Source organism: Hippoglossus hippoglossus, chromosome 1, assembly GCF_009819705.1.
Source record: "Hippoglossus hippoglossus isolate fHipHip1 chromosome 1, fHipHip1.pri, whole genome shotgun sequence".
Classification (NCBI taxonomy): Eukaryota; Metazoa; Chordata; class Actinopteri; order Pleuronectiformes; family Pleuronectidae; genus Hippoglossus; species Hippoglossus hippoglossus.
In genome coordinates, this window is record NC_047151.1 from 14,697,248 (window position 1) to 14,720,719 (window position 23,472).

The 23,472-nt window shown below is 41.0% G+C and overlaps 4 protein-coding genes across 6 annotated transcripts; 1 reads left to right on the forward strand and 3 right to left on the reverse strand.

Annotated features, from left to right (window-relative positions):
* Positions 1-148: 148 nt before the first annotated feature.
* Positions 149-1,669, forward strand: LOC117771688 (sialidase-4-like). Its single transcript, XM_034602366.1, has 2 exons — positions 149-436; positions 556-1,669. Exons 1-2 carry the CDS (start codon positions 218-220, stop codon positions 1,498-1,500), a joined length of 1,164 nt encoding a protein of 387 aa, XP_034458257.1. The 5' UTR covers positions 149-217; the 3' UTR covers positions 1,501-1,669.
* A 3,059-nt stretch (positions 1,670-4,728) lies between these two features.
* On the reverse strand, positions 4,729-6,101 carry LOC117771709 (forkhead box protein D1-like). The gene has a single exon (XM_034602407.1). The coding sequence runs from the start codon at positions 5,758-5,760 to the stop codon at positions 4,990-4,992; it is 771 nt and encodes a 256-aa protein (XP_034458298.1). The 5' UTR covers positions 5,761-6,101; the 3' UTR covers positions 4,729-4,989.
* Positions 6,102-7,229: 1,128 nt separating this feature from the next.
* Positions 7,230-12,344, reverse strand: zglp1 (zinc finger GATA like protein 1). 3 transcript variants are annotated; one of them, XM_034602291.1, is made up of 5 exons: positions 12,158-12,342; positions 9,740-11,044; positions 9,520-9,626; positions 8,631-8,724; positions 7,230-8,331 (listed from the first exon to the last, which is right to left on the reverse strand). In XM_034602291.1, the coding sequence occupies exons 2-5, from the start codon at positions 11,032-11,034 to the stop codon at positions 8,199-8,201; spliced, it is 1,629 nt and encodes a 542-aa protein (XP_034458182.1). In that variant the 5' UTR covers positions 11,035-11,044; positions 12,158-12,342; the 3' UTR covers positions 7,230-8,198. The 3 variants fall into 3 exon arrangements, with proteins under 3 accessions (XP_034458182.1, XP_034458175.1, XP_034458193.1); XM_034602284.1 differs by having other exon boundaries at positions 7,239-8,331; positions 11,566-12,344; XM_034602302.1 differs by lacking the exon at positions 12,158-12,342 and adding an exon at positions 11,989-12,136 and having other exon boundaries at positions 7,931-8,331.
* Positions 12,345-12,501: 157 nt separating this feature from the next.
* On the reverse strand, positions 12,502-16,313 carry LOC117771715 (ferredoxin-2, mitochondrial-like). The gene is made up of 5 exons (XM_034602420.1): positions 16,099-16,313; positions 15,720-15,771; positions 14,838-14,944; positions 14,276-14,363; positions 12,502-13,656 (listed from the first exon to the last, which is right to left on the reverse strand). The coding sequence occupies exons 1-5, from the start codon at positions 16,283-16,285 to the stop codon at positions 13,500-13,502; spliced, it is 591 nt and encodes a 196-aa protein (XP_034458311.1). The 5' UTR covers positions 16,286-16,313; the 3' UTR covers positions 12,502-13,499.
* Positions 16,314-23,472: the final 7,159 nt, after the last annotated feature.

Consider the following 23,472-nt stretch of genomic DNA (forward strand, 5'->3'; position numbering starts at 1 on the left):
AAGAATCTTTTTGATAAATAGAAAGAAACTTTCAAATAGCTTTTGGTTCTGCTCCAGCTGGGGAACTTCCTTCATCTTCATCATCAGCTGACACCTTATTCAAGACCCCTCCCTCCCTCTATAAATGCAGCAGCAGACTTTGGTGATTGTGGAGAGACACACATTACGAGTCTGTCTTTTGTCTTTAGAGTGACTGTTTTATACGTGTAAACCCACCATGGAAATTGGAATTTTAAAGGACAACCAACTTCAGGAGCAGCCTGTCTTTGACTATCAGGATGGATGTGTGTACAGGATTCCTGCTCTTTTCTACAACAGAAACAATCAAACTCTTCTCGCCTTTGCAGAGAAGCGGAAGACTTTGAAGGATTCCGATGCTGAAAAGCTGGTGATGAAAACAGGAAAGCTGAAGGAGGACGACCCTAATGAGATTCAGGTAATTGTCTCACAAGCATTCTTTTTTTCTAATGGCTGAAATACATGTGAATATTCAGAACTAGATTGACTTTTATTTTATTATTTTATTTACACACCTCTGAATTGTGTCTTTTCTAGTGGTCGGAGCTAAAAGAAGTGGGAAATGCACTTCTTCCTGGACACCGTACCATGAACCCCTGCCCAGTGTATGAGGAGAAAGAAAATACACTGTACCTGTTTTTCATCTGTGTTGAAAATGGTTCCGAAGAAATGTGTCAGATAAATTCTGGCTGCAACAAGGCTCGGCTCTGCTACATCACCACCACCGATGATGGTGAAAACTGGAGCGCGCTGACAGATTTGACTCCAAAGCTGCACGAAATCCGTGGCTGGGCCACATTTGCTGTCGGGCCGGGCCATGGTCTTCAAACACAGAGCGGCAGGTTGATTGTTCCTGTCTACGCTTATCCAAATAAGCCAGGCTCCTGCGCCTCTACTTCATATGCACTAGCCCTGTACGCTGATCATCCATACACAGAGTGGAAGTTTGGCAACATGCTTGAAACCGAATCAGGTGAATGTCAAATGGCAGAGCTCTTAGATGACGAAGGCAACTATGTTGTCTACTGCAACGCCCGTAGTACAAAGGGCCATCGAGTGGAAGCTGTCAGTCAGAACAAGGGTGTCGATTTTGCCAAACAGACCGGCAGTGAGGGGAGTGAGAAGCTTGTTGAAACGGGTGACGGTTGTCAGGGTAGTGTGGTCTCCTTTCCAGCTCAAAGTGAAGATGCAGATACGAAGGCTGAACACAACAGCAACAACACCTGGCGGCTCTACACCCACCCAACCCATGTGGGAAACAGGGTTGATTTAGGAGTGTATCTGAACAAATCCCCACAGGATCCAGACAAATGGAGCAAACCCTGTAAAATTAAGGAGGGAATCAGTGGTTACTCAGACCTGGCTTATGTTGGTAAGGGTTGGTTTGTGTGTCTAATGGAGCGTGGGGAGGGGGAAGAACTGAACCAGATATCTTCTGTGATGTTTAGCTACAGCCAGGTCGAGCAAGGCATTGGACAGTGATGTTAATTTCAGTACTGTTGTTATAGCCTACAAAACATTGAGACTCAAGAGACTTCAGAGGCTCGATAGATATAATGACTATTAAGTGAGGAGATCATAATCAAAGCTTTTTTTATTAAAACGATTAAGTGCCACTATATTTTAAAAGAGCTGCTTGCATTTGGATTTTGTTTTGAAAAGGATGTGGCATTGACAATTTTGTTTATAATATTCTTCTCTAGTGTAATTCTTCTTTTTTCCCGAAATGAAAAGAGACAAATGTAAGAGCTGTGTGTTTTTAATAAATGTAGGATTGATCATTTGTTTCTGAAACCTTTTTATTTTTTAAAGTTTTGTCTGTGGCCCTCACAGGACTGTAATAAAAATGACCAATCATTTCATTCAGAAATAGAAAATAAAATGATTGGCTGGTGTTCCTGTCTGTCGCTCACCGACCTGCCTGCCTGCCCGTGCTCTCACTCTTCATAACTGCAGTCTTCAGCTGGCGAGACAAACATCACTGAAGTAGAGACGACTGCTGACTAAGACCTAGCTTCATAAGGGTTTGTTTGCATGTGTAATGGAGTGTGGGGAGAAGAAAGAAATTAAGCAGATAGCCTCGTTGGTTTGTATCGACAACATGTGAAAACTTCTCTGTCTTTACAAACCATGACAATTGTGCAAATGTACAAAATAATGTGATTTCATTGAAGAGCAGAATGTTTCCAATGTAAAAACTAATTAAAAGTTCCTTTTTCAGAAATTAATGTGTTTGTAAGTGGTTTACAGTAAAAATTGTTCCTTTGCAGGATTTCCACCCACAGGAAACAGATGATCTGCCAAAAACTAAATCAGCAGGAAACTTATTTTTCCTGTTACCAATATCAATACAACACTGACTCCTGTCAAATGAAATGAAAGTCCCTCACATCACTCATTTGTTTAACATAACTATAGTCACGTAGAATTTTACCCACCTTTTTTTTCTCAGCAGACATTGAGTTTAACCAAATGGATATTATACTTTTTGTAATAATAAATATTTAAATATAAATATATTTTAGTATATTGTATGTCATGTTTTTTTCTTGTGTTGTTCATCTGTCTTTCAGTTAGCAGGAATACGCAAAGACAACTTGATGGATTATTTGTTTGATTATTGTGTTTTCAGACTTTTTGAACAATTTCCCAAAGAATGATGAATGGATCTAAATTAAAAGAATCAGGCATATTTGTTGCAGCTTCACTGAATTTCAGTTGACTCTCTAGCCTTGGCAGAGGTATGTGCTCTTTTGAGCCATCAAGATATAAGCTATCAAGTATGCAATTAAGAACTTTTAAAATATGTAATTAAATGCAATCAGGTGTAGCTGGGCCAACTTTCTGATAAACTCTCTTTCCAACGTGTCACTCAGTTAAATCTGCTTTTTAAATATTGATATGTTGTTGATGAATGGATTTTAGACTCTGGTCTAACAGTGTCTGGGTCTCACAGTCACAGTGAGACCTCAGAGAGTCCCTTTGGCTGCTCTGGATACATTATCAGCTCATGGGAGACTCTGCTGTGTCAGTGTCATCTGTCTATTCCTGGTTCTGAGGCCTAACGACGTCCTCTTTCTTCTAAATATTTACACTCCACTCCAACCTGCCACTGAGTTCAAGCTCATCTCAGGGGCTGTGCTCACTTTTCTCTGTCCGACTTTATTGTTCCACACTCAATGGAGATACACAGAGATTTTGGAAACAAGTGTGTAAGTGTGCTATAATTGAATGAAGTTCAAACATGACTGAGCATGAAAGGAAAAGCCAACAGCTCCCTGGAGGGTTGTTTGAGTGGAAGGCAGCTGTTTGCATATGGAAGAATATCTGATACGACCAACATCATTTTCCTCAACACATTTGAGGGATAAATGTATCTCGAGCAAAACAGTCAATATTGTAAAACTGACTGTACTTCTTACATATATTACTACTGCAAAATGAGTTGTTGATAGACTGAAGTAAACACTGTGACACCTTCATGTTTCAGATAGTTGAGATACTTGAATAAGAGGTAAATTTATTACAACCCGAAAAATATGTTTCACCACTTGTAAGGGTTGTTAGGCATTGATGTGCTTAACAGGTGAACACAGGAAAGCACATTAAAAATCTTTGAATTTGTCGTTAACTCTGACTAACTCATCATTTAGCTTTTTATGTTTCCATTTTGTTCTTGTAAGGACATTGCCGTGACTTCCCTTCATTGAGGACAGTGACAGGCTGATATCACCTGGCGACCAGATGACCAGATGTATTTCATGTGCACTACATGCTGACGGAGCAAACACTGCACGTGTTACTTATTTGAGCTTCAGAGACTTTTACAAGAGCCGCGTGTGTTGCTACAGGCCTGTGTTGACTGAAGTGGACCCACCTTCTAACATGATGTGCAACACGTCTCTCTCTTTCTCTCTCTCACAGACACACACAGTTGTGTCTCCATTCAGAGTACATTACATTGATTTACAATGATTTCCTGGAGACCTACTCTATGCTTATCCATAGTTACTATACTTGCCTAACCCTAACCTGAACCTTAACCTGAACCTAACCTTAAATGTAACCATGACCTAAACTTAAACTTAACCCAACCTTAAAACATGTCTTCACCTTAAAATGTAATGATTTAAATTATGAGGGCTTGCTTTTTGTCCCCATGAGAAAGTCAAGTCCCTATAATGAGATTTAGGTCCCCACAACATAATACATGGAACACATGCACACACACACACACACACACACACACTCGAACCCTAACCCCTTACCTAAATCTAATTCTAACCCTAATACTAAAACCAAGACTCACCCTCAAACAACCCTTCGAATTTTGTGAGGACCTCACATTGACGGTATTGAAGCTAAATTGGCCATCAAAGAAAAGCAAACACACACACACACACACATTCTTTTAACATTTTTAGGAAAGAAGACCAATCATCCACTGTCACATCGGAACACTTTAAATCTCCTGAGTACTATTACTACTACTATTATTATTATTATTATTATTATTATTATTATTTTGGGGAATCAGTCAGTTATACTGTGAAGTTTTAGTTGCTCACTTCGCTCAGATCTTTCAATTCAGTAAATACATGTATTATTTGATAAATAAGAAAAACTCTCTACAAATGGTAACGTGAAAACGAAGACAGCCTAATGACCTTCATTATTCAATTGTGTTTATGAATAATGATAAACCCGTCAAACTGCACAGAAGGTGTAAATACCATGACATTTTTATTCCAAACCTTATAAGAGCCGTAAAATATAATTTATTCAACATCATTTGCGTCAAGCAAACACACAAATACATTGGCCTAGTTGTAAGTTTAGGCCATAGCCAGAGTTATATTTATATAAAGTACCAAGAGTTTATCTAGCGGGGAAGGAGATTCTGTTAATTTCTCTGTGAGTTCAGACATTCAAACTCCTATCCTCATCATTAGATCATCAAATCAAATTAAGTTAGAGGAAATGTTTAAAGATGCCAACAGGAACAGTGGATAACTGAGTAACAGGGTAGTTGGGTACAGGAGGCATGAAGTTTGGAGGCAGAGGTGCGACGAGGGCGCAGCGTCCCGGGTGGAGATGTTCAAAGGTTAAAGACGAGGGGAAAGTCTTGGAGAGAAGCGAGGAGAGCTCAGGTATAATCCGGCTCACAGGTGGGAGGCTGGGACTAGTGGGGGGTCTTAAACCCGCTCCTGTGTCCAAGTCAAGACCCTGGAGACAAGAAACCATCCTGCGCGCTCCGAGCAGAGGAAACACGGACATGCGGCTGATGCGCTCTTGCGCCTCGGACTCCTTCACCGTTCCCAAAAGGAAGTGTCGCCTCTTGAAGCGTTTCCTCCGCCGAAGAAAACTCCCATTCTCAAACATATCTGCGGACATGGGATCCAGGGTCCAGTAGTTTCCCTTCCCGGGATTCCCAGGCTCCCGGGGCATCTTCACGAAGCAGTCGTTCAGAGACAAGTTGTGCCGGATGGAGTTCTGCCACGCGGGGAACTTCTCCCGATAATACGCGAAGCGCTGGCTGATAAAATCACATATGTCACTGAGGGTCAGCCTCTTCTCTGGGCTCTGCAGGATGGCCATGGTGATGAGAGCGATGTACGAGTAGGGGGGCTTCGCCGAGGACCCTCCCCAGCCGGCACCTCGCTGCACACGCACAGAGAAGCCTCCATCCTCCCGCAGCCGAGGAGTGGAGTCCGTCTCCAGCTCCATACAGTCCAAGGTCATGGTCCCCAGAGTGTCCGGTGGCTGAGCGCCTGTCTTGGACGAAGCAGGCGCAAACCCCCTTCTCCCCTTTCATTCACTAAAAGTTACGCATCTGACTGTATCCTCCACTTTTCAGCCCCCACTGCAAACTTCCTCCTCCTCCTGAACACAACAATGAGCTGAGACATGAAGCTTCAGATTATTAATGGTCCTGTAGCAATAACTGATGATTGGTAATCCACTCAGTTCTATGATCAAATTAATGGTTTGTACAATATTTTGTTTATTTAGATTTATAGGCCTATTATAGCCTGTACCTTCATGGACTTCATAGTCCCTATGTGTATTGATTAGCAGCGGTGGGAGTTAAAAACTTAAACTCCATTTTTAATCAGAGGACGATCAATGGAGATTGGCTCTAATAATAAATTATATTGTTGACTTTTATCATTGACTTAATTTGTGATGAGCTTCGTAATTGATCAATGTGGAGCCAACTTTAACTTAAGCTACATATATGAGCAATTAGTTGTAGAAGCTCAACATCCTTTTACATAAAAAAATAACTTAATCCACAAAGTAATGATTGTCGAGCTGTAAATGTCCTCTTGCACGTTATCTGTATAACGTATACCAATTATATCATATTATAGTATTCCACATGCCTCTTAGTGTGAAAATCATTAATTCTATACTTGCATATACATGTATATGGATATGTCTATTTCAATATTTTCAATATCCATTTCAATGTCATTATACTAATTCACATCTGAACTCAAAGGTGTATATAATGTACATATTCTTTGCATTTTTATAAAAAAAAACATTTATATTTGATTGCCTTTTATAGTCTCGTCTACTTGATTCTATCTGCTGCTTTAACAAATTAATATCCCCAGTGTGGGATCAGTAAAGTTTGATCTTATCTTAGTTAAATATTAACCTCTGGAGTGATCTACTAAACTGAATGTAAATGTTCTCAGTTACTTCCCATCACATGTTTATTATTGTTTGAAATTGCAATGTTAACATGTCAACAGCAGGTGAACCTGGTTTGGGCTGAAGTATGTATACATTTTATAGAGCTTAGTCTTTTCATGTTGTTGGCCAACACAATGCTCATTTCCCTCAGTTCCTCTTCACTTGACGTTTTGGCTCATGGTGAGAGAGACAACTCTCTCTCTCTGGCTGTTTCAAATCAGAAGACGTAATCCATTTTGAAATAATAGCTGCACTGTATCAATCTGTGTGAGGCCACCCACTTGGTACACAGGTCACTACTGCAGGGTGGGCTAAGGAAACTGTGGGAAGCCTCATTAATGAACAATTCTTCCCCCTCACATACAGTTTAATGTGATAGGTTATGTGTAGGGCACCCCTCTAAAACTATTATACTATTTTCTAATTGCATTTTCGTGTGGGTATAATATTTAGATCAAGACCGGGCAGTGCTCATGCAGCTACACACATGAAAGAGCTGGGAAACAGAGTGTTATATACAGACTTTAATACAAACCCAAACCCATGCAAGTTCACACAAAGAGGGTTTCTTTCCTCACAGGAAAAAAATGCACCAACGTTAGCAGCAACAACCCAAATGAACACCAAGATAAACAAACATCCAAAAAATAAGTTAGAAATTATGACGAACAAAATAAATAATTTAACTTGTGTAACTAAGTATGTGGCAGACAGACTTGCTGTCAAGGCCACGATGAAGTTAATCATTTTGCAGTTAATAACAGTGAACACAACACTGAGCTCAGGTTGCAGTTTTTTGGTCCTGCACAGAGATAACTTTGTATTGCAGCTGTTGTTGGAGACCAACGACCATTATACACGAGCAACACTGAAGCTATTTAGATGAAAACTCACAACAATTATGAATAAACTTTCCACAGAATGTGTGTAGTTCTTAGAGTAGCCCTACAGAGTCCTGTTTATTTGTGCTAAATGACTCCGAGCTCTGCTACAAACTGTCTGTGCTCTGTGCTCAGCAGACAGAGGGAAGACAAAAACAATCAACTGAATAAACTTTGTCACACATGCTACAATACAAGGACCAGTGCAGGAAAGATAGAGGTGCAGACCACTCTCTTACAGTGTCCATTTTTAAGTTTTGGAAGGTTCTAGTTTTAAAGGATTTTTGCCAGTTTATTGATTTAGTTAATTTTTTTTATGTTTTCTTGTGATGTATACAGCACTTTAATGGCAACCATGGAGCTGAAGTGAATGAATTCTGTTAGGAATTCACTGAGGCAGTGAAACTAATTTAAATACCCTGAGTCAAGTAAAATACAAGAGGCTGGTGTTGGTTCTTTCTTTTTTGCCTTAACATCTGTACTGAATTGTCGAGGACAAAGAACAACAGCAACAGAGAGGGTACAGTCTTGTGCTGGTGTGTGCACAGCTCCGTCACATGTGGACATAAAAAGCCTTTTCTCTGTGTAGGTTCCCTAGGTTGTGTGTTTCCGTTGAGCTGAGGTCAGCCTCACCAAGTTTCCACACCTGAGGCAGCATGAGTTGGAGTTGCCCTCTTTCCTGGGGATATGCCAGCAGTTGACACAGCGCACTCTGTACTTCTTATACCTTGTAAAGAGATACACGAGTGATTAGATGAATGTTCTTTGATGAAACACACTCTGGTTTGACATCACATTATTAATAATGCCACCCAGTGTTTCAAATCATCTTGGGCCTTGTAGGGCTAATATTCACGTACACACACACGCACACGCACATGCACGCACACGCACACGCACACGCACTCTTCTAGCAACTCATGTAAACATCATAAACTAAATCATGCCACTGTGGAAGAAACTTGTGTGACATAGTTGTTTGCATTTTTCAAATATTTAACAGCCAGTGGTATTAATATGAGCTACCTTATCCCACAGGCATTACAGAGCGGGGTCCCATCCTCTGCATCTCTCCACATGGGCGTCTTCCTGGTGCCGCACGATGCACAGACTTTATCCTCTGATGCGGCAGAGAGAAACAATCATATTGCAACAAGTTTATTTGTAAATATAAAGAAAAAGAAAAAGTGTGTGTAAGGCAACCACAAATTCAAGACAATCCATTAGATTATTAATCTGCATTATTTGACGTCATTCTGTGGCTCAAACATATTTGTTAATGTTGAACATTGACTGAAAACAATAGCTTCAATCGGATGCAAATGTTCTCATCCGTAAACGATCAGTAAAACATATGTAACATCTATGTCACTGTGATAAACTTCAAGTAAATCCTCCTCTTAGAAATCCAACGATGTAAAAATAATAATGGTCGTATAGCTGACACTAAAAATGACATGTTTGAACATATAGTCCACTTTGACTCACTTTTCTGTGTTTGCTACTTGGCATGAAGGGCACTTGTCATGATAAACATTATGGTGTTAGAATGTTTACACAGCAGTTTCACTTAAGATTTATAAATGTTTAGACCCTGTCCTAAGCAAATGATGCTGTTGCCTTACACGTTGTAATAAAGTGGCACCCCCTAGTGGAGAAAATTGGCATTTTTGCAGCGATACATAATCTACATGATACACATTTACATTTGAATATGTTTCCCTTTTCTCCCTGTAGGTTATAGAAACTGTATTTAGAGACAACCCTGTGATTTTCAGTTCATACAAATAGAGATAAAGATTCATGAATATTTCATTAATGAGATACTTGTAGGACTCAACATTACTCTTTGGAGCAGGTGTAGTAAGGTATGCAAAGCTTCACCGAAGAGTGCAGGTACTTAGGTGTTACTCACTGGAAACCGTCAGGTCACTCTCCTCATCTGAGCTGCAAGTTTTGAGGGTTTTCTGGGATGTCCGTGTCCTCAGCCTCGGCTTTCTCACACACTTGAAGAGCTCCTTGCTGTGAAGGGTACGCGTGCAGCAGACACCAGCAATGTGTGCAAATTCTATACATTTAAATCACCATCTTCTAAACTCACACACACCCAAAAAATGCAGTAAATCTGTCAGTACCTGTACTTTGAAGTTATGAGGAGCCGACACTGCTCCCTGCTGTCGTCCAGCTCCGAGCCCATCCTGAACGTCACTCCCTGGATGTCTGGGTCTTGGATGTCAACACTCCGGCTGGGATGAGGTTGTTTTCTTGGAGTCTTGGTTCTCCACTGCCAGGAAGACGGAGGAGCAATTTCCTCGTTTTGCACAGGCCTGAGTTCTGGTTGTGAGTTTGCAGAAGGCACATTGTAGCTTGAGGATTTTAGTTGTTCAACTGTGGGTGATGCCTCCTTTGATGGATTAGGTCCTGTGGTTCTGATATCAGTTTTTAGGAATGAAAGACACCTCTCAGCGCTCGGGGGCGACAGCTGGGTGTCACATGGGGTCAACACAATGTTTGCGTTGCAGTCTACTGTCAGTGCTGGCTTCGGTAGATATACACTTGTCTCTTCATTTGAATTTACAATCAGCTGGGTATTAATGGGTGCACTGTGCATGTGTGCTTGTGACAAAGCATTTTCAGAGAAGGGTACATTCAAAAAGTCCGTCTTACACTCCTGGCTCAACTCGAATTCTCTGTTAACATTAAACATGGCCTCCCTTTTGTCCCAATGTTGCGGTTGAGAGGAGGCAGTTGCATTATCCTTCATCAGCTCTGGTAAAACAGTGTCTGTTATTTCAGCAGGCTGAGGTTGAAGACTACAACCCACCTGGGAGTCTTTATAAATACTGAGCCCTCTCACATCTTCCACATCACGGACAGAGGCTGTGATTTCTTGTCTCTTGATATGAGAAGTGTCACTTCCAACCCCGTGTCCTGTAACATCGGCTGCAGCAGTTGACGACCTGGCTGTTGAACGGCCTAATTTTGCCTTGGATGATACTGAACTTGGGTGCGGCTCCTCTACATCTCCCTGATGCAGGATCCTGTCACACTGCAGGTTGATCAGACTCAGCACTTTCAAGGGGCTGGAACCTTTGCGACGCGGCTCGTTCAAACTCATTACCTTGCTGCTGTGACTTTCCTCCTCCACTTTGTTCAACAGATTTAAAGGCGAGAAACTGTGCTGGCAGAAACTATCATATCCTAAATGCTCATCCTCTACCTCCGTTTCAACGATGAAACCCCCCGGTGTGGACGCCTCGTCGAGCCTTTCGGAGGGCGAATTTGCACCCAGGACACTGCTGTGGCCAGGAGACGCCAGCCTGGAAACTTCTTGGAGGAGGTAGAAGAGTGCAGAGTGAGACGCATCCTGCTCCGCCGTCTTCTGGTTTCCTTGAATAAAAGTGGCTTGTGTCGTCGGTCCTGTGCTCATGTTGAGGTGTCTGCATCAGAAAGGAACACACACACACACAAAAACACTGCCCTCAGACATAGTTTCTAAGACAATAATAAAACATTTTTTAAGACTTTTATCTAATAATTCATATTCCTTGTGTAACCCCTAATGTTTTTACCTCTTAAGGCTGTTGAATATGTGTCACATGACCTTATATTCTACAAAACAGAGTGATGGTGGTTGGAGAAGATTCTAGGGAGTAAATAAGAGGTCTTGGATTTAGAAAATAGCTACTTTACCATTTAAACAGCTGCTGTAACTGAGCTCCTGTGTAAGCTAGTGCTACAACACTTTTGCAGTTGACAACATAAATCGACAGTTTAAAAAAAAAAAAAATACATTCTATCTTTGTGGCCCAAGAAAATCCGGGTTATTGTTGTTAGGGTTGTCACTGCTGTTCCAAAGTTAAATACAGTAAAGCTGCACATTCTCCGTGTGGACACCGTGTGTTGTTGTTTTTTTAAATAGAGACGTTTCTTTTATTAAATCGAACTTTCTTAAACTCACCGGTAACAATGAAACAAAGCTGCGGTTGAATTTCTCCTCGGACTCTGATGCAGCAGCTGAAGTTTGTCGCAGATTTTCGCGGGGGTCAACTTTTTAAACTGTCGCGAGCGCACGAGCTGATCGCAGTGATTGATCCACTGGTTTTTATACATGAATATAGAAACGTGTATAAAAGCGACTTGAATGTTAAAATCGGTTTCCCACAATCACAGATCGTGACCTTACAATGTCTGTAACCACCGCGTATATCTCCTCATGTCCGCATCAATTCACCATGGCTTCATTTAAGCTTTAGATCGGTGTCTGTTTTAGTATCCGATTTCATGGATGGACATTATACATCTAATGATCGCAAACTTTGATCCATAACCTGTGATCGTACATCGCTTGGGCCCTGCGATCACATTCTCACATCAACCTCACCGATCCTTCTTCGTCTTCTTCTTCTCATCATCAGTCCTCCTTTCTGACCTGTCATGGCCTCTTTAGCTAACCCCCTCTCTGCCATCAAGGCCTGAGGATCAACGGTACAAGAACTTGTTCTCAAAATCAAACCCAACATCCACCGATCGCTGCATGTGTCGATTCTCACCATTAACCACCAGGATCGATCATCAGCTGATACAGACGAGCCGGGGCCACACCGGTGGAGCTGGTGGCCATGACCGGCTCCTGTCGTGTTGAGCTGCATGCACGGGTGTTCCTGGTTTACACAGATTACACCTGCAGGGGGATAAAAGTGTGGCCCCTCAGCGAACTCCAGTCTCACCTGGAAGCTGCTGCAGCAAACAGCTCTCTGCAACAACACGTGAGGCCTTTCTAGGTATTTGGTATTTGTATATGCACCCAACTAGTATTGAATAGTCTGGATATATCAATGTTTGCTTCACTGTTGCCATTTTTCTCTAAGTGGTAATGGAGGAGGTGTACAAAACATACTTTTGAAAACAATTTTTATTGCACAACTTTAAATGTTTTCTAATACATAATACACACAATTCACTGACATTTGTGTGCAAGCTGGATTAAGTAGAGTAGAGCTAACAAGTAAAGGGGAGATGAGGTAAACTGATTTTGTGTGTCGACCAGCTTCAAGCCAGGATCACAGCAAACCTGAACCACTTCAACTCATCGAGCCACAATCACTGTCACCTGACAGGAAGTGCTTCAACATGCATCTTTCCTCTGACCTTCAGAAACACAACTCACAAAGAATGATTATTTAGTTTATAGTGAATAACATTAGTTTCAACAGTCTGGTTTGTGTATTTAAGAGTCCACCCTGCCACCAACCTTAGGTTTCCAGATACACATTCATTATAATATACAGCTGCTTCCTCTGTATCTGGCTTTAGTCCTTGCAGGAGAAAAACAAAAACACCCACAAAAGAACCAGACTCATAAAAATGAGAATAAATGCCATGTATACAATATCTGAAAAATCAAAAGTGTGAAAATGATGAACAGAGAACATCATGTGATACTTGTGCGTATATGAGCTGTAACAAGGAATGTTCCATTTGACGGCACAAAGATAGACTTTGTTAAAAAAATGGCTCAACAATGACAACCATAAAATGTCAAAGTCCTCTCAAAGAACAGTTTAGATTGAATTGTGTCTAGTTTGGGCCTGAGAATGCTCCACATAAATAAATACATTATCAGTCAAACCATCAGTTGTTTTTGGAACAAACCATTAGTTTGACCCTCAGTGAGACTCAGTATCTGACTATGTGTGATCTCATCTGCAGGCCTGTCATGTCAATGGTCAACTGTTGAATTTGTCAGTCGGCAAGACGTCTTGGGAGTTGCTACGGACGTTACTATCTTAGCCGTGCGTCGCCCCCTCTCTCAACCAGCACACATGGTGTCTAGCTCACAGAGACGCTCTCATTTCTTTCCCAGTCCCCCTTCTTCATCTTTTGTGCCTCTTCTCAGTGAGGTTTGGGAACATGGCCGTCCACATAGAAGTTCCTGGTGACTTTGGGCAAGGTCAACTCGATGCCGTCCATCTCTGGAGTGAGAATTATCTGGCACCCCAGCCGGGAGTTCTCCTGGAGCATGGGCGCCATGTCCAGCATGTCATCCTCCCTGACAACCAACATTAATCAAATCAGTAAATATAACAGTGATCGTACTTTCACCCTATCATACATTAGTTGAAATGTAAATGTCATGGTTTAAGAGGAAGATTAGTATTAGGCCTTGTCTACACTAAGGCGGATATTTTCAGAAGGAATATTTTCCCACTCTTTTACAAAATATCTTCGTCCACAAAAAAACAACCAGGCCAGTAGGTTCCGAGAAAGTCAACGATCCTTCAAATACCAGAGAACATTGTGAGCTTCTTTCCCTCTGGTGGTAGAAACTTCAAATCAAAACAGTAGAAGCTCAGTTTTTTGCTTATATCTTTGCTTATAGTTATTTGACAACTGTTTCGCCATCTTATCCAGGATGTTTCTGGCACAAGGTCTAAAGTTTAATATGATATATACAAGGCAATAGTGGGAATGAGCAAAGTAACCTGTGACATCATTTCCATAAGCTCAGTTTTACATGTTCACACATGTACACAGAAACCAGAGATTTAGAAAATCTGGCATTTGTAAAAATCTGCATTGTAATGTCTTAAAACTTAGTTTGTGTGTGGACAAGAGACAGAGGGGAAAGTTTTGAAAAATAGCTGCATTAGTTTGGACACAAGACTTACCGCTCATCAGGCTCTGGCAGTTTGTCAAAATGGTCAGCGTTCACATAGACGTGACATGTTGAGCAGGCTAACGATGCCTCGCAGGCTCCTGAATAAAACAGAAACACAAATAATTAAAACGGCCCTCAGTAAAGAGCACAACCCTGCACATGATTTACTAATTCTGTTAGTAGAAAATAGACAAGAAAAAAGGAGGTGGTCTGATGACCTTAATTCATTTATCAGGAATCATAGTCCTAAACATTGGAAAAATCAAGATCTAAGCATTCCATGAAAGATTTAAGAAAAATGCCAGATGTTGCAATTTAAAAAAGAAATACAAAAAACTCTAATTCTGGATCCCCCCCCCCCCCCCCCACCCCCCCCTTAATCCACATCTACACAAAAATGTCAGACCCCATCCCCCAAGTTTGGTAGAAATAAGTTTAGTAGTTTTTCCATAGTCCTGGTAACAAATAAACAGACAGACATGGGTAAAATAAATTACCTCCTTGCCGGAGTTAATAAGCAGCAGTTGTCTTAAAACTTTGATTAAATATTTAAGAGAGATTTAATCACTCACCTTCCAGCTCGATTCCATGCTTGTGAGCCAAATACATAACATTATCTCCCACTTTGGCTCTAACTGGGATCCTCTGTCCAGATCGATTTATATACACCACATTCACCCTAAACAACAAAGATGAGAGCAGGAGTAAAATATCTAACCCAATTAAATCAAGATCAACGATGAGGTTTCAAAATAATTACACATTTTTTAAGCCAATCAGACATTTGAGTCAGATGAAAAGTTTTGAAAAAGTTTAAATTCACCACCCTGTCCTACAAGCACTACACTTACCAGATAACAAGATATTAAATATTGTTTATCCCCTGAAAAATTCACGAAAATGTTCACACAGTGAAAAGAATGTGGCCCAGACCACCTCTGAATATGTGATTGGATTTCAGGACACATTTAGTTGTGTTCAGAATGAACTTAGCGCTGACCAGCGTCTGACCAGGGTCTGTATGTTGGACTTGCAATACACCAGTTCAGTCAGGGTCTTTCTGTGTAGAGTTTGCATGTTCTCCCCGTGTCTGAGTGGGTTTTCTCCCACAGTCCAAACACATGCAGATTGGGGTTAGGTTCATTGTAGGTGTGGATGTGAGTGTGAATGGTTGTTTGTCTCTACGTGTTGTTCCTGCCATGGACTGGTGACCTGTCCAGGGTGCACCCCCCCTACCAGCTGGGATCGCCCTCACCTTGACCCTCAAAGTATCAGCGATACAGATATATGGTCAGGGCGAAGTTAGGATGGAAAGAAATGCGAATATTTAACTGACCTTGAATGCAAACCACATGTAGCCTTCACTAAGTTGAACTTTACAGCTGGAGAGTAGCAGAGAAGTTGTTCTAGTGCTACAGATGCAGGATGTGTGCTTTGATTTACAACAAACTTACACGTCCTCTGGGTCCTCAGCATTGGAGACCCCCTCCTCACTGTGGTGGAGACCTTTTGGAAAGACAAACACGGACACGGGGACAGAGAGGGTGAGATCAGCTGCTCCTGGTTGTTGAATGGAGGGATGAGGGGGGTGTTGGACTTGTTGCACAAAGTTTCACTGCCAGAGTGAATGCTGGGAGTGTTATTGAGGACATATTTAAATAACTGCTCTTCTCCATCCACCACATGAAAACCAAACATTACTGGCACTAGTCACTGGTAAACAAATACACTACTAGTCCCCGCTCATTAAAACTCATGGTAATCACTTCCCTTCTGAGGACATCGGCACTGTCTTGTTTGAGGCTAAAGCTGTTAGCAAACACCAGCTCTCACCCATGCTCGTCTGTAAATGTCGGTTTATCGTCCTGCAGCTGTGGAAGGAGCCGCTCCTCTGCCGGTCCGCCCCGCCGGTCACACCGCTCCTCAGCCGGTACAGCGGACATGTGCTACAGTCCGGTTTGACTCGAGAAAGTCTCAAAGTCAGACCCACGCTCGACCGGACTGCAGCTGCGGCAGCCATGTTTCTGTTGTGGTCACGAGACCCACAGCGGCCAATGAGAAAACGGCGCAGGCGGTGCGAGGTCTCCGGGCGTTTGCGCAGCGCCGACAACAGAGGGCGCTGTCGGTCTCTATACATACATACACACACACACACACACACACACACACACACACACACACACACACACACACACACTACACCGGGAACAAACGAGCAAGATGTTTATCACTGTTACCACAAAAATAATAAGTGAAAAACCTTTGGAGAGAAGCTCCAATAAAACAAAAGAGTGAGTTCAAAAAGTGATAGATAAGAAAAATCAATAAAAAAGATTAAACACATTAATAATACAATCAACGAATTGTAAGCACAAAATAAAATACAAAAATGTCATTGACCAAAACAATCTATATGGACTGCATTCATATGCTGGTCAATAAAAAACAGTAAATACAGACAGTAGTAATACTACAACTTTATACAGTAATAATAATATACAAATGAATTTGTTTTTACAAAATTATATACAATCATATTATTGACTAATACTTAATTCTTTGTTTGGTTTATTGGTAAATGGCAACCAACGTCAAAGTGCATTACCGCCATCTCTGCATATTCTATCTTCCAGTCTACTATTCTCCCACCGATATTTTCCATATGGACAGCCTATATAGGGAGGCTCCTGTCAATATTGTCTTTTGTCATATAAGTATCATGGCCTTTCATATAGTATTTATTGTGTATAGAGTTTTTATATAGTTCTATTGTGTTTCCAATTGTTTGCCTTAAATTTTTCATTTTAAATTGTAAAGCACCTTGTAATTGTGTTTGAAAGGTTCTGTATAAGTAAAGGTAATATTATATTCATACTATAGTGTGATGTGTTTTCTCTTTTTATCTTATGTGTCTCTTTTATCTGTGTTGTCTTATGAAAACTTTTAACCAAAGAGTTTTCCTAGTCTGCTGTTTTTAATGTGTGAACAAATGAGTGTCAGACTGTCTAATTCAGTGTTTATTCAGAAGTAAATGTATTTTGTTACATCCCACCACTCCCTGTTTAGTTGTATATTTCTCACCTCAACTTGTCTCACGAGCTATAATAAAATATTGTATTATATAATAAAGTACCTAACTATGCAAATGTAATTTAATCTGAACTTTCTCACTTTACATAAACATGACATTGGGAGTCACTGTGTTTTGTTCCTGTTGCAGTTCTCACAAGTCTAAACCTGTTAAACTCATGTTCCAGGTAAAGGAGTGCATCTTCCCGTCCTTCTGAAGAATCAACTTAAAATATAAAAAATTTCCACAAAGTCCCATTCATTCCTCACAGCATCACACAACAGTAAATACATGTTCTGCCCTGTTTTTGTGCTGCAGAGGAAAACAAACCTAGATAAGAAATCTGATGCAGGCTGGCAGTGCATGGACAACTGTTTTCATGACAACAGCTACTGATGTGTGAAGTCAGAGAAGTGCTGTTATGACTACAGCCTGGTCTCAATCTTACCTCTCAAAGGAAGAGAGAGATCTTTCTTAGAGAAGAGGAAATATATATCACTGTCTTTGGCATCCGCTTGGAGGAAGTTATCCTAAACCGAACTAACCTATTAAATATGTAATCCCTTTACAGACTTGTAAAGATCCCACAGAGGAGCTCTGAGATGTGATTTATGGGCCTGAGTGACTCTATAATGACTTCATCCGCTATAATTTCTCTGTTTTTTCTTATCTTTCCCTCGGTGTTTCATGCTGATCTGTCCTTCAAGGGAGAATCACACTCTGAGAGTCGCTCTTAAAATGTACACTAACCCCCCATCTGGACCCATAACTGCAGAGGTTCCTCCCATGTGGATGGCCATAAAACTTAAATGGGGCGCTCTCGTGTCTGCGTTTTTTTCTACAGTGAGTGCTGGGAGTAAATTCACTGCCATATAGATTATTGCACTTTATATATACTCTGAATTCACATAATGAAACACTATCACACTTTCATGGGTGTGCTCTCTCGGACACACACCTGCGCCGGAGTTGAGTCTAGGGGCCGTCTACCTGTGTCTGGGAAGTATGGGAAGTTAGTATATCACTGGGCCCTCTACACGCACATGAAACACATTCCCACACAAATCACAAACACTCTTCGAATGCATGTGCCTCATCCGGGGCCCAGCCGCAACAACATGTGTGGACATTTTTGCAGCGATCTGATGAGTCTCCCCAGAGTCTGATTTGTGGAGATCTTATATTTCCAAGAACAGATAAAACATGGAAAGAGACAACATTTAACAGCCGTCCATAGGGTGCAGTTCAGTTCCTCCCATCGGAACTCCCATTATAGTTTATTATGCTGTAGTCTTTTCTCCGCTGGTATGTCTTGCAAAGTGAAGATGGAATTTTTTGAGTTTCCATTTGGAACTTGCCGATGACTTCAGTTGGAACCAGAGTCTGCGCAGACCAATCACGAGTCAGAGTCAGCAGTCAGCAGTCAACCATGAAATTTCACCGCGTTATATAGCATCAAATAATTAATCAAAACCAAAGTTACAAGAAAAATAAATACTTGGTCATACATCGATGTGATACAAACAACCCAAAATGAGAGATATCATCTTCAACAAATTTGTATATGATGTTTACTTTGATTTGGAGGGGGCGGGGTTTATGTGCTATACTGCAGCCAGCCACCAAGGGGCGATTGAGATGTGTTGGCTTCACTTTTGAGGAGCAGTCAGATCATCCATCTTTATAAACGGTCGTGTCAGCAAATCCAAACTAGATCATATTGTCTGTGTAGCCAAAGCCTGACTTGACAAATTCCTCTATGAACCTCCAAAACTGTCCAAAAACCAATAAAACCACATCACTATTAACATGACTGAAAAAACTATATTTTTAATCAATTCCACGTACACATCCTGCTGCTATAAATACTCACTCTAGTAAACTAAGAAATTATATAAGAATGAAGAATATAGTGGGACTTGTCTTTAAAGTTTTGAGACAGACCAAGAATGGAAGTCAGACAGACAGAGGGATGAACTAGGAAATGGTCTTTTCAGTTGACAGTAAATAAAGTACAGAATAATCCCTTTCTCTAATTTAATGGTGTTCAAAGGACGAAAGGTTTGTAAAAATGTAGAAAATTATTAAGACAAATAAAGTGAAGACAGGAAAATATCCAAAGTTGGAACTTAAGGTTTTCTCAAGCGTGACAGAGTGTGTGAAAGTGACTGCACAAAACTGTCTCCCATGCTTACTCTGTATGCACATGTGACCTTCCACACCTCATGCTGGTCCAGACTTTACTGTAAGAAATCATCAGTAACGATGATCGATATCGGGTCACCAGGTTGAATGACAGCAGCTGTTTCCCTCAGCTTCACTTGTTTTACTTCCCTCCTTCAGGAACAGTCTGCTCAGAGTTAGATGGATGTCAGGTGGGTGCAGTAAGGAAAGTGCAGTTTGGATGTTTCCTGGATCAACGTTTCCCTTAAAGTCACTTGGAATGACACAGCCATGTGCAAGCAAACATTTACAGCTAAAAAACAAATGTAGTGGGTCCTTTTTGCCCTATTTCCCGGCAGAGGAAACAAAAGTCTTTCTTAAAATGTTAAAGATGCATTTTAAATACATTTTGTAATGCAACTTCACAACTGACGTCCTACTGAGACTGTTAGAGGAGAATCTATGGACAGCAGGATGTGTGTGTGTGTGTGTGTGTGTGTGTGTGTGTGTGTGTGTGTGTGTACTCATTTTTGTACATGGCCTCCTCTAATCTAGTAGACCTATGTGGGACCAAAGCCCGGTCCGAATGTGACTAAACATTTCTGGGGTCCTGGTTAATGCTAGAGATAAGGTTTGGGTTTGGCTGTCCACAATTAAATGGAAGTCAATACAAGATCCTAATAAGGGCAGCAGCACAAACCACACATTTTAAGGTGAAGACATGTTTTAAGGTTAGGTTAAGATTAAGGTTGAGGTTTGGCAAGTAGTAACTGGTTAGGATTAGATGAAGTCTGCAGGAAATCAATGTAAGTCAATGTAATGTGCCGTGAAATCATGGTGACACAACTGTGTGTGTGTGTGTGTGTGTGTGTGTGTGTGTGTGTGTGCATGCGTTCGTGCATGAAGCTATGTACATGAGCATTGTTTTGCAAGCCGTGTTGTGACTCCCTTCTCTCCGATGACTCACAGAAATGTCTGAGTAACTAATTTAAAAAAGGTAAAAGAAGAAAAAAAATGCCCCTAGTCTCTTTTATGCCTCATCAGCGTGGGAACGCTTGAGTCTCCGCCAGACAAAAGGAGAACTTAACTTCAATGTGAGTAAACACAGCAAAAGCCTTGGATCTAGCATTATCAGGGAAAACAAGCTGTTACTCATACTCTTGTGATGTTTATACGTCTGGGACACTTTCTCTATTATGTGTCACACATAAAGGTAGGAGTATTTTCGGGAGCCTCCCCACGGCTCCCGGTTGTGTTTGTGATTAATGACCTTTTTCACACACAGCTCTAAAAACTGCACAGCGGCCAGCAGCGAACTGTTTGCTTTAGTCCGAGGTCTTGATGTGGTTTAGTGGTTTCAGTTTGTGTTCTCAGTGGCTGCCGTCTGGAGTGTGATAGACAGCACTGACCACCGACTGTTGACCTTTGACACCAGATCACAAAAAGGCAGCAGAAAGAGGTCAAAGACTGGGGAGGTCACAGAGGTGCAACGAATCATGTCAACCAATCTAAACACACCATGTAAGCTACGGGTCCACTCCAATTATGCTTTTTTGTTTCTTACTTTTGTGGGAAAAAATCTGGAACGTTAATAAACTTCAACATAACAGGCCCATTAACGCTGATGAGATTTCCTAATAATAAAAGAATAGGGTTAGATATATTCTGTTTTATTGCTGCTTTAATTAGTTTTTCCAATTTCCCCAGTTAGTCTGTGGCTTAGGTGGCTTTAAGCATCAGGCCTTGTTGTTCCCCCCAGATGTGCATTTTAAAAATAGGTCACCAATGAACGAGTATTTAAAAAATGGTTAAATAATTTCCTATTTCTGTTGGAACCTGCAGTTTTCAGCAAACACTACAAAAAGAAACGATGCATTTGTTTAGGGATTATGTGGCAGATTAATAGATATTGCTCAAGAGCAGCTACTAAGCTAAACAGACCTTGAAGCGAGAATGCCAGTTTAAGTTCAATCTAAATAAAAAGCTTGTGTAATTTTATTCTTCTCTTTTCGACAATTAATTCCATCAACCATTGATGTATTTGTCATCAATCAAAACTCTCCTGCACCATCTGTGGCACTTTTATTATAGACTTGAAGATGTAAGTCGCTACAAGTAAAGTTCTATGGTTAAGAGATACTTATACATCTTTTACTCCAAAATTAGTGGTTATACGCAGGTTTTTTAAGCTCTTTCTTAACATTGCCCCAGAAAAGTTGCAGTATAAGACTGCAACAATTATAAAGTCTACTGCAGAGTTATTTGACCCAGGAGTGAAAGGGGATTGTATTGTGTATGAAACAAATCAGGCATGTGTATAGGGAACTGATATCTAATATGGTGCAGCTTGATTGAATTTTAGAGGACTATTGAGCCTTGGCAGAGGTATGGACCCACTCTGGTTTTTATTTATGAATTTACTTTTTACAAAGTGCAGTTGACTGGAAAAAAATAGAAACAAATCAATATTTAGTGTGATCCCCCTTTAAACAGCAGCAGTTCTACATTTGCAGTTTTTGAAGGTATTTGGCAGACAGGTTGTTTTCCAGCATCAACACACCACAGTTCCTCTGTGGATTCCATCTGTCTCCAGGTCTTCTGTCTCTGTCTGACTCCATGATGTTGAGATCCATGTTCTGTGGAGGCCAGACCATCTGTTACAGGACTCCATGTTTGTCTTGTCTCTGAGGACAGTGCTTTATGACTCTGGCTGTATGTTTGAGGTCGTTGTCCTATAAGAATCTAGACGTCTAAAACTTTTTCACAACAATGTATTTGTGTCTACAAGCCCTTCTCGTCTACATTAAAATTGTTGGCTACCTGCCTGAATGTGTGCGTATGTGTGTGTGTCTGTGTTGTTGAATTATGGCTGTAACCGTGACTGTAATTGACCCTGCGTGGTGCAGACGCAGTTTGTGTGAAACATTCAGTCCAAACCGGAGCACAATGTTCCTCTGGGGACGCAGAGGTGTTAACTCTGTGACTAACCGGACTGTTTCACTCCACATGATCCAAGTACAACTTTTCACTGCCGCAGTAAATTTTCTTCATTTGGACAATATATTTCAAAATGACTGAATGGCCTTTAGAAAACACCGTGTCTGTAGTCACAGTTGTTTGCTTTTACTTTTGCCGGTAATTTTCATTTAATTGAAAACTATGCATGCCAGTGTGTATGAGCACACCAGTCCTCTCTGTCTCACCTATTACTGTGTCTAGCTGAGCGTTACAATTCCCAAATGGTCAGGTCGCACTGTATGAAGTAATCCCGACTCACAACCAAACCAACATGAACAGAATCTGGTTCTTGTTTGCCCACATGGCTAAAGCGAACATCAGCACCATACATAGTCTTGTGTTTGTCTGGTTTTGTGCGTCAAGTTTTTTCTGCTTTGTGTCTTTTCTGCTTTGTGCCTTTTCTTTAACATTGTGTTAAAGGGTGTTTTTTGACATTTACCACAGAGAAAATGTGCAGTATGAGCTCTAGTAAAGCTAGAATGGCTGCATACCTCGACAGTCCCCTTAAATTTAATCAAGCTGCACCCAATTGCACACACTCGTAGATATCGGTTTCCTAAATGTGTCTGATTTTCTTCATCAAGATCCATAAATTATTTTCTAAAAAATCAACAAAAATGTCACAAGATAGCTAATCTAAAGAGATAAAAAAATTCCTGGATCTGCCCACTCATCTGAATTTAGACTGTTGGGCTCTAATAAGTGCCATTCTAGTTTTGTTACAGTCCCATTTTGGGGCCGGATTAGACTTTGAATCAGATATTTGTGGACTACATGTGTATGTGCCAGTGTGTACAGTCATTGTGTTTAATATGGACAAAAACATATCCCAGACGCCTGCGTCACATCCTGAGCTGTCTCTTATCGTCTCTGCTGGGCAGCGATAAAGCCTCGAGCTCCAGATAATAACAGTACTCAGGCCTGCAGGAGACGACAACCCCAACATGTGCAATACA

Excerpts from the sequence above, each read along its gene's own strand:
- LOC117771688 (XM_034602366.1), top strand. The coding sequence starts at position 218 with ATGGAAATTGGAATTTTAAAGGACAACCAACTTCAGGAGCAGCCTGTC. Across the intron at positions 437-555 it reads ACGACCCTAATGAGATTCAG|TGGTCGGAGCTAAAAGAAGT; the intron begins GTAATTGTCTCA and ends TGTCTTTTCTAG.
- LOC117771709 (XM_034602407.1), bottom strand. The coding sequence starts at position 5,760 with ATGACCTTGGACTGTATGGAGCTGGAGACGGACTCCACTCCTCGGCTG.
- zglp1 (XM_034602284.1), bottom strand. The coding sequence starts at position 11,717 with ATGTATAAAAACCAGTGGATCAATCACTGCGATCAGCTCGTGCGCTCG. Across the intron at positions 9,627-9,739 it reads CTCATAACTTCAAAGTACAG|CAAGGAGCTCTTCAAGTGTG; the intron begins GTACTGACAGAT and ends TACCCTTCACAG. Across the intron at positions 8,332-8,630 it reads TGTAATGCCTGTGGGATAAG|GTATAAGAAGTACAGAGTGC; the intron begins GTAGCTCATATT and ends TCTCTTTACAAG.
- LOC117771715 (XM_034602420.1), bottom strand. The coding sequence starts at position 16,285 with ATGGCTGCCGCAGCTGCAGTCCGGTCGAGCGTGGGTCTGACTTTGAGA. Across the intron at positions 14,364-14,837 it reads GCATGGAATCGAGCTGGAAG|GAGCCTGCGAGGCATCGTTA; the intron begins GTGAGTGATTAA and ends TGTTTTATTCAG. Across the intron at positions 13,657-14,275 it reads CTGCCAGAGCCTGATGAGCG|GGAGGATGACATGCTGGACA; the intron begins GTAAGTCTTGTG and ends GTTGGTTGTCAG.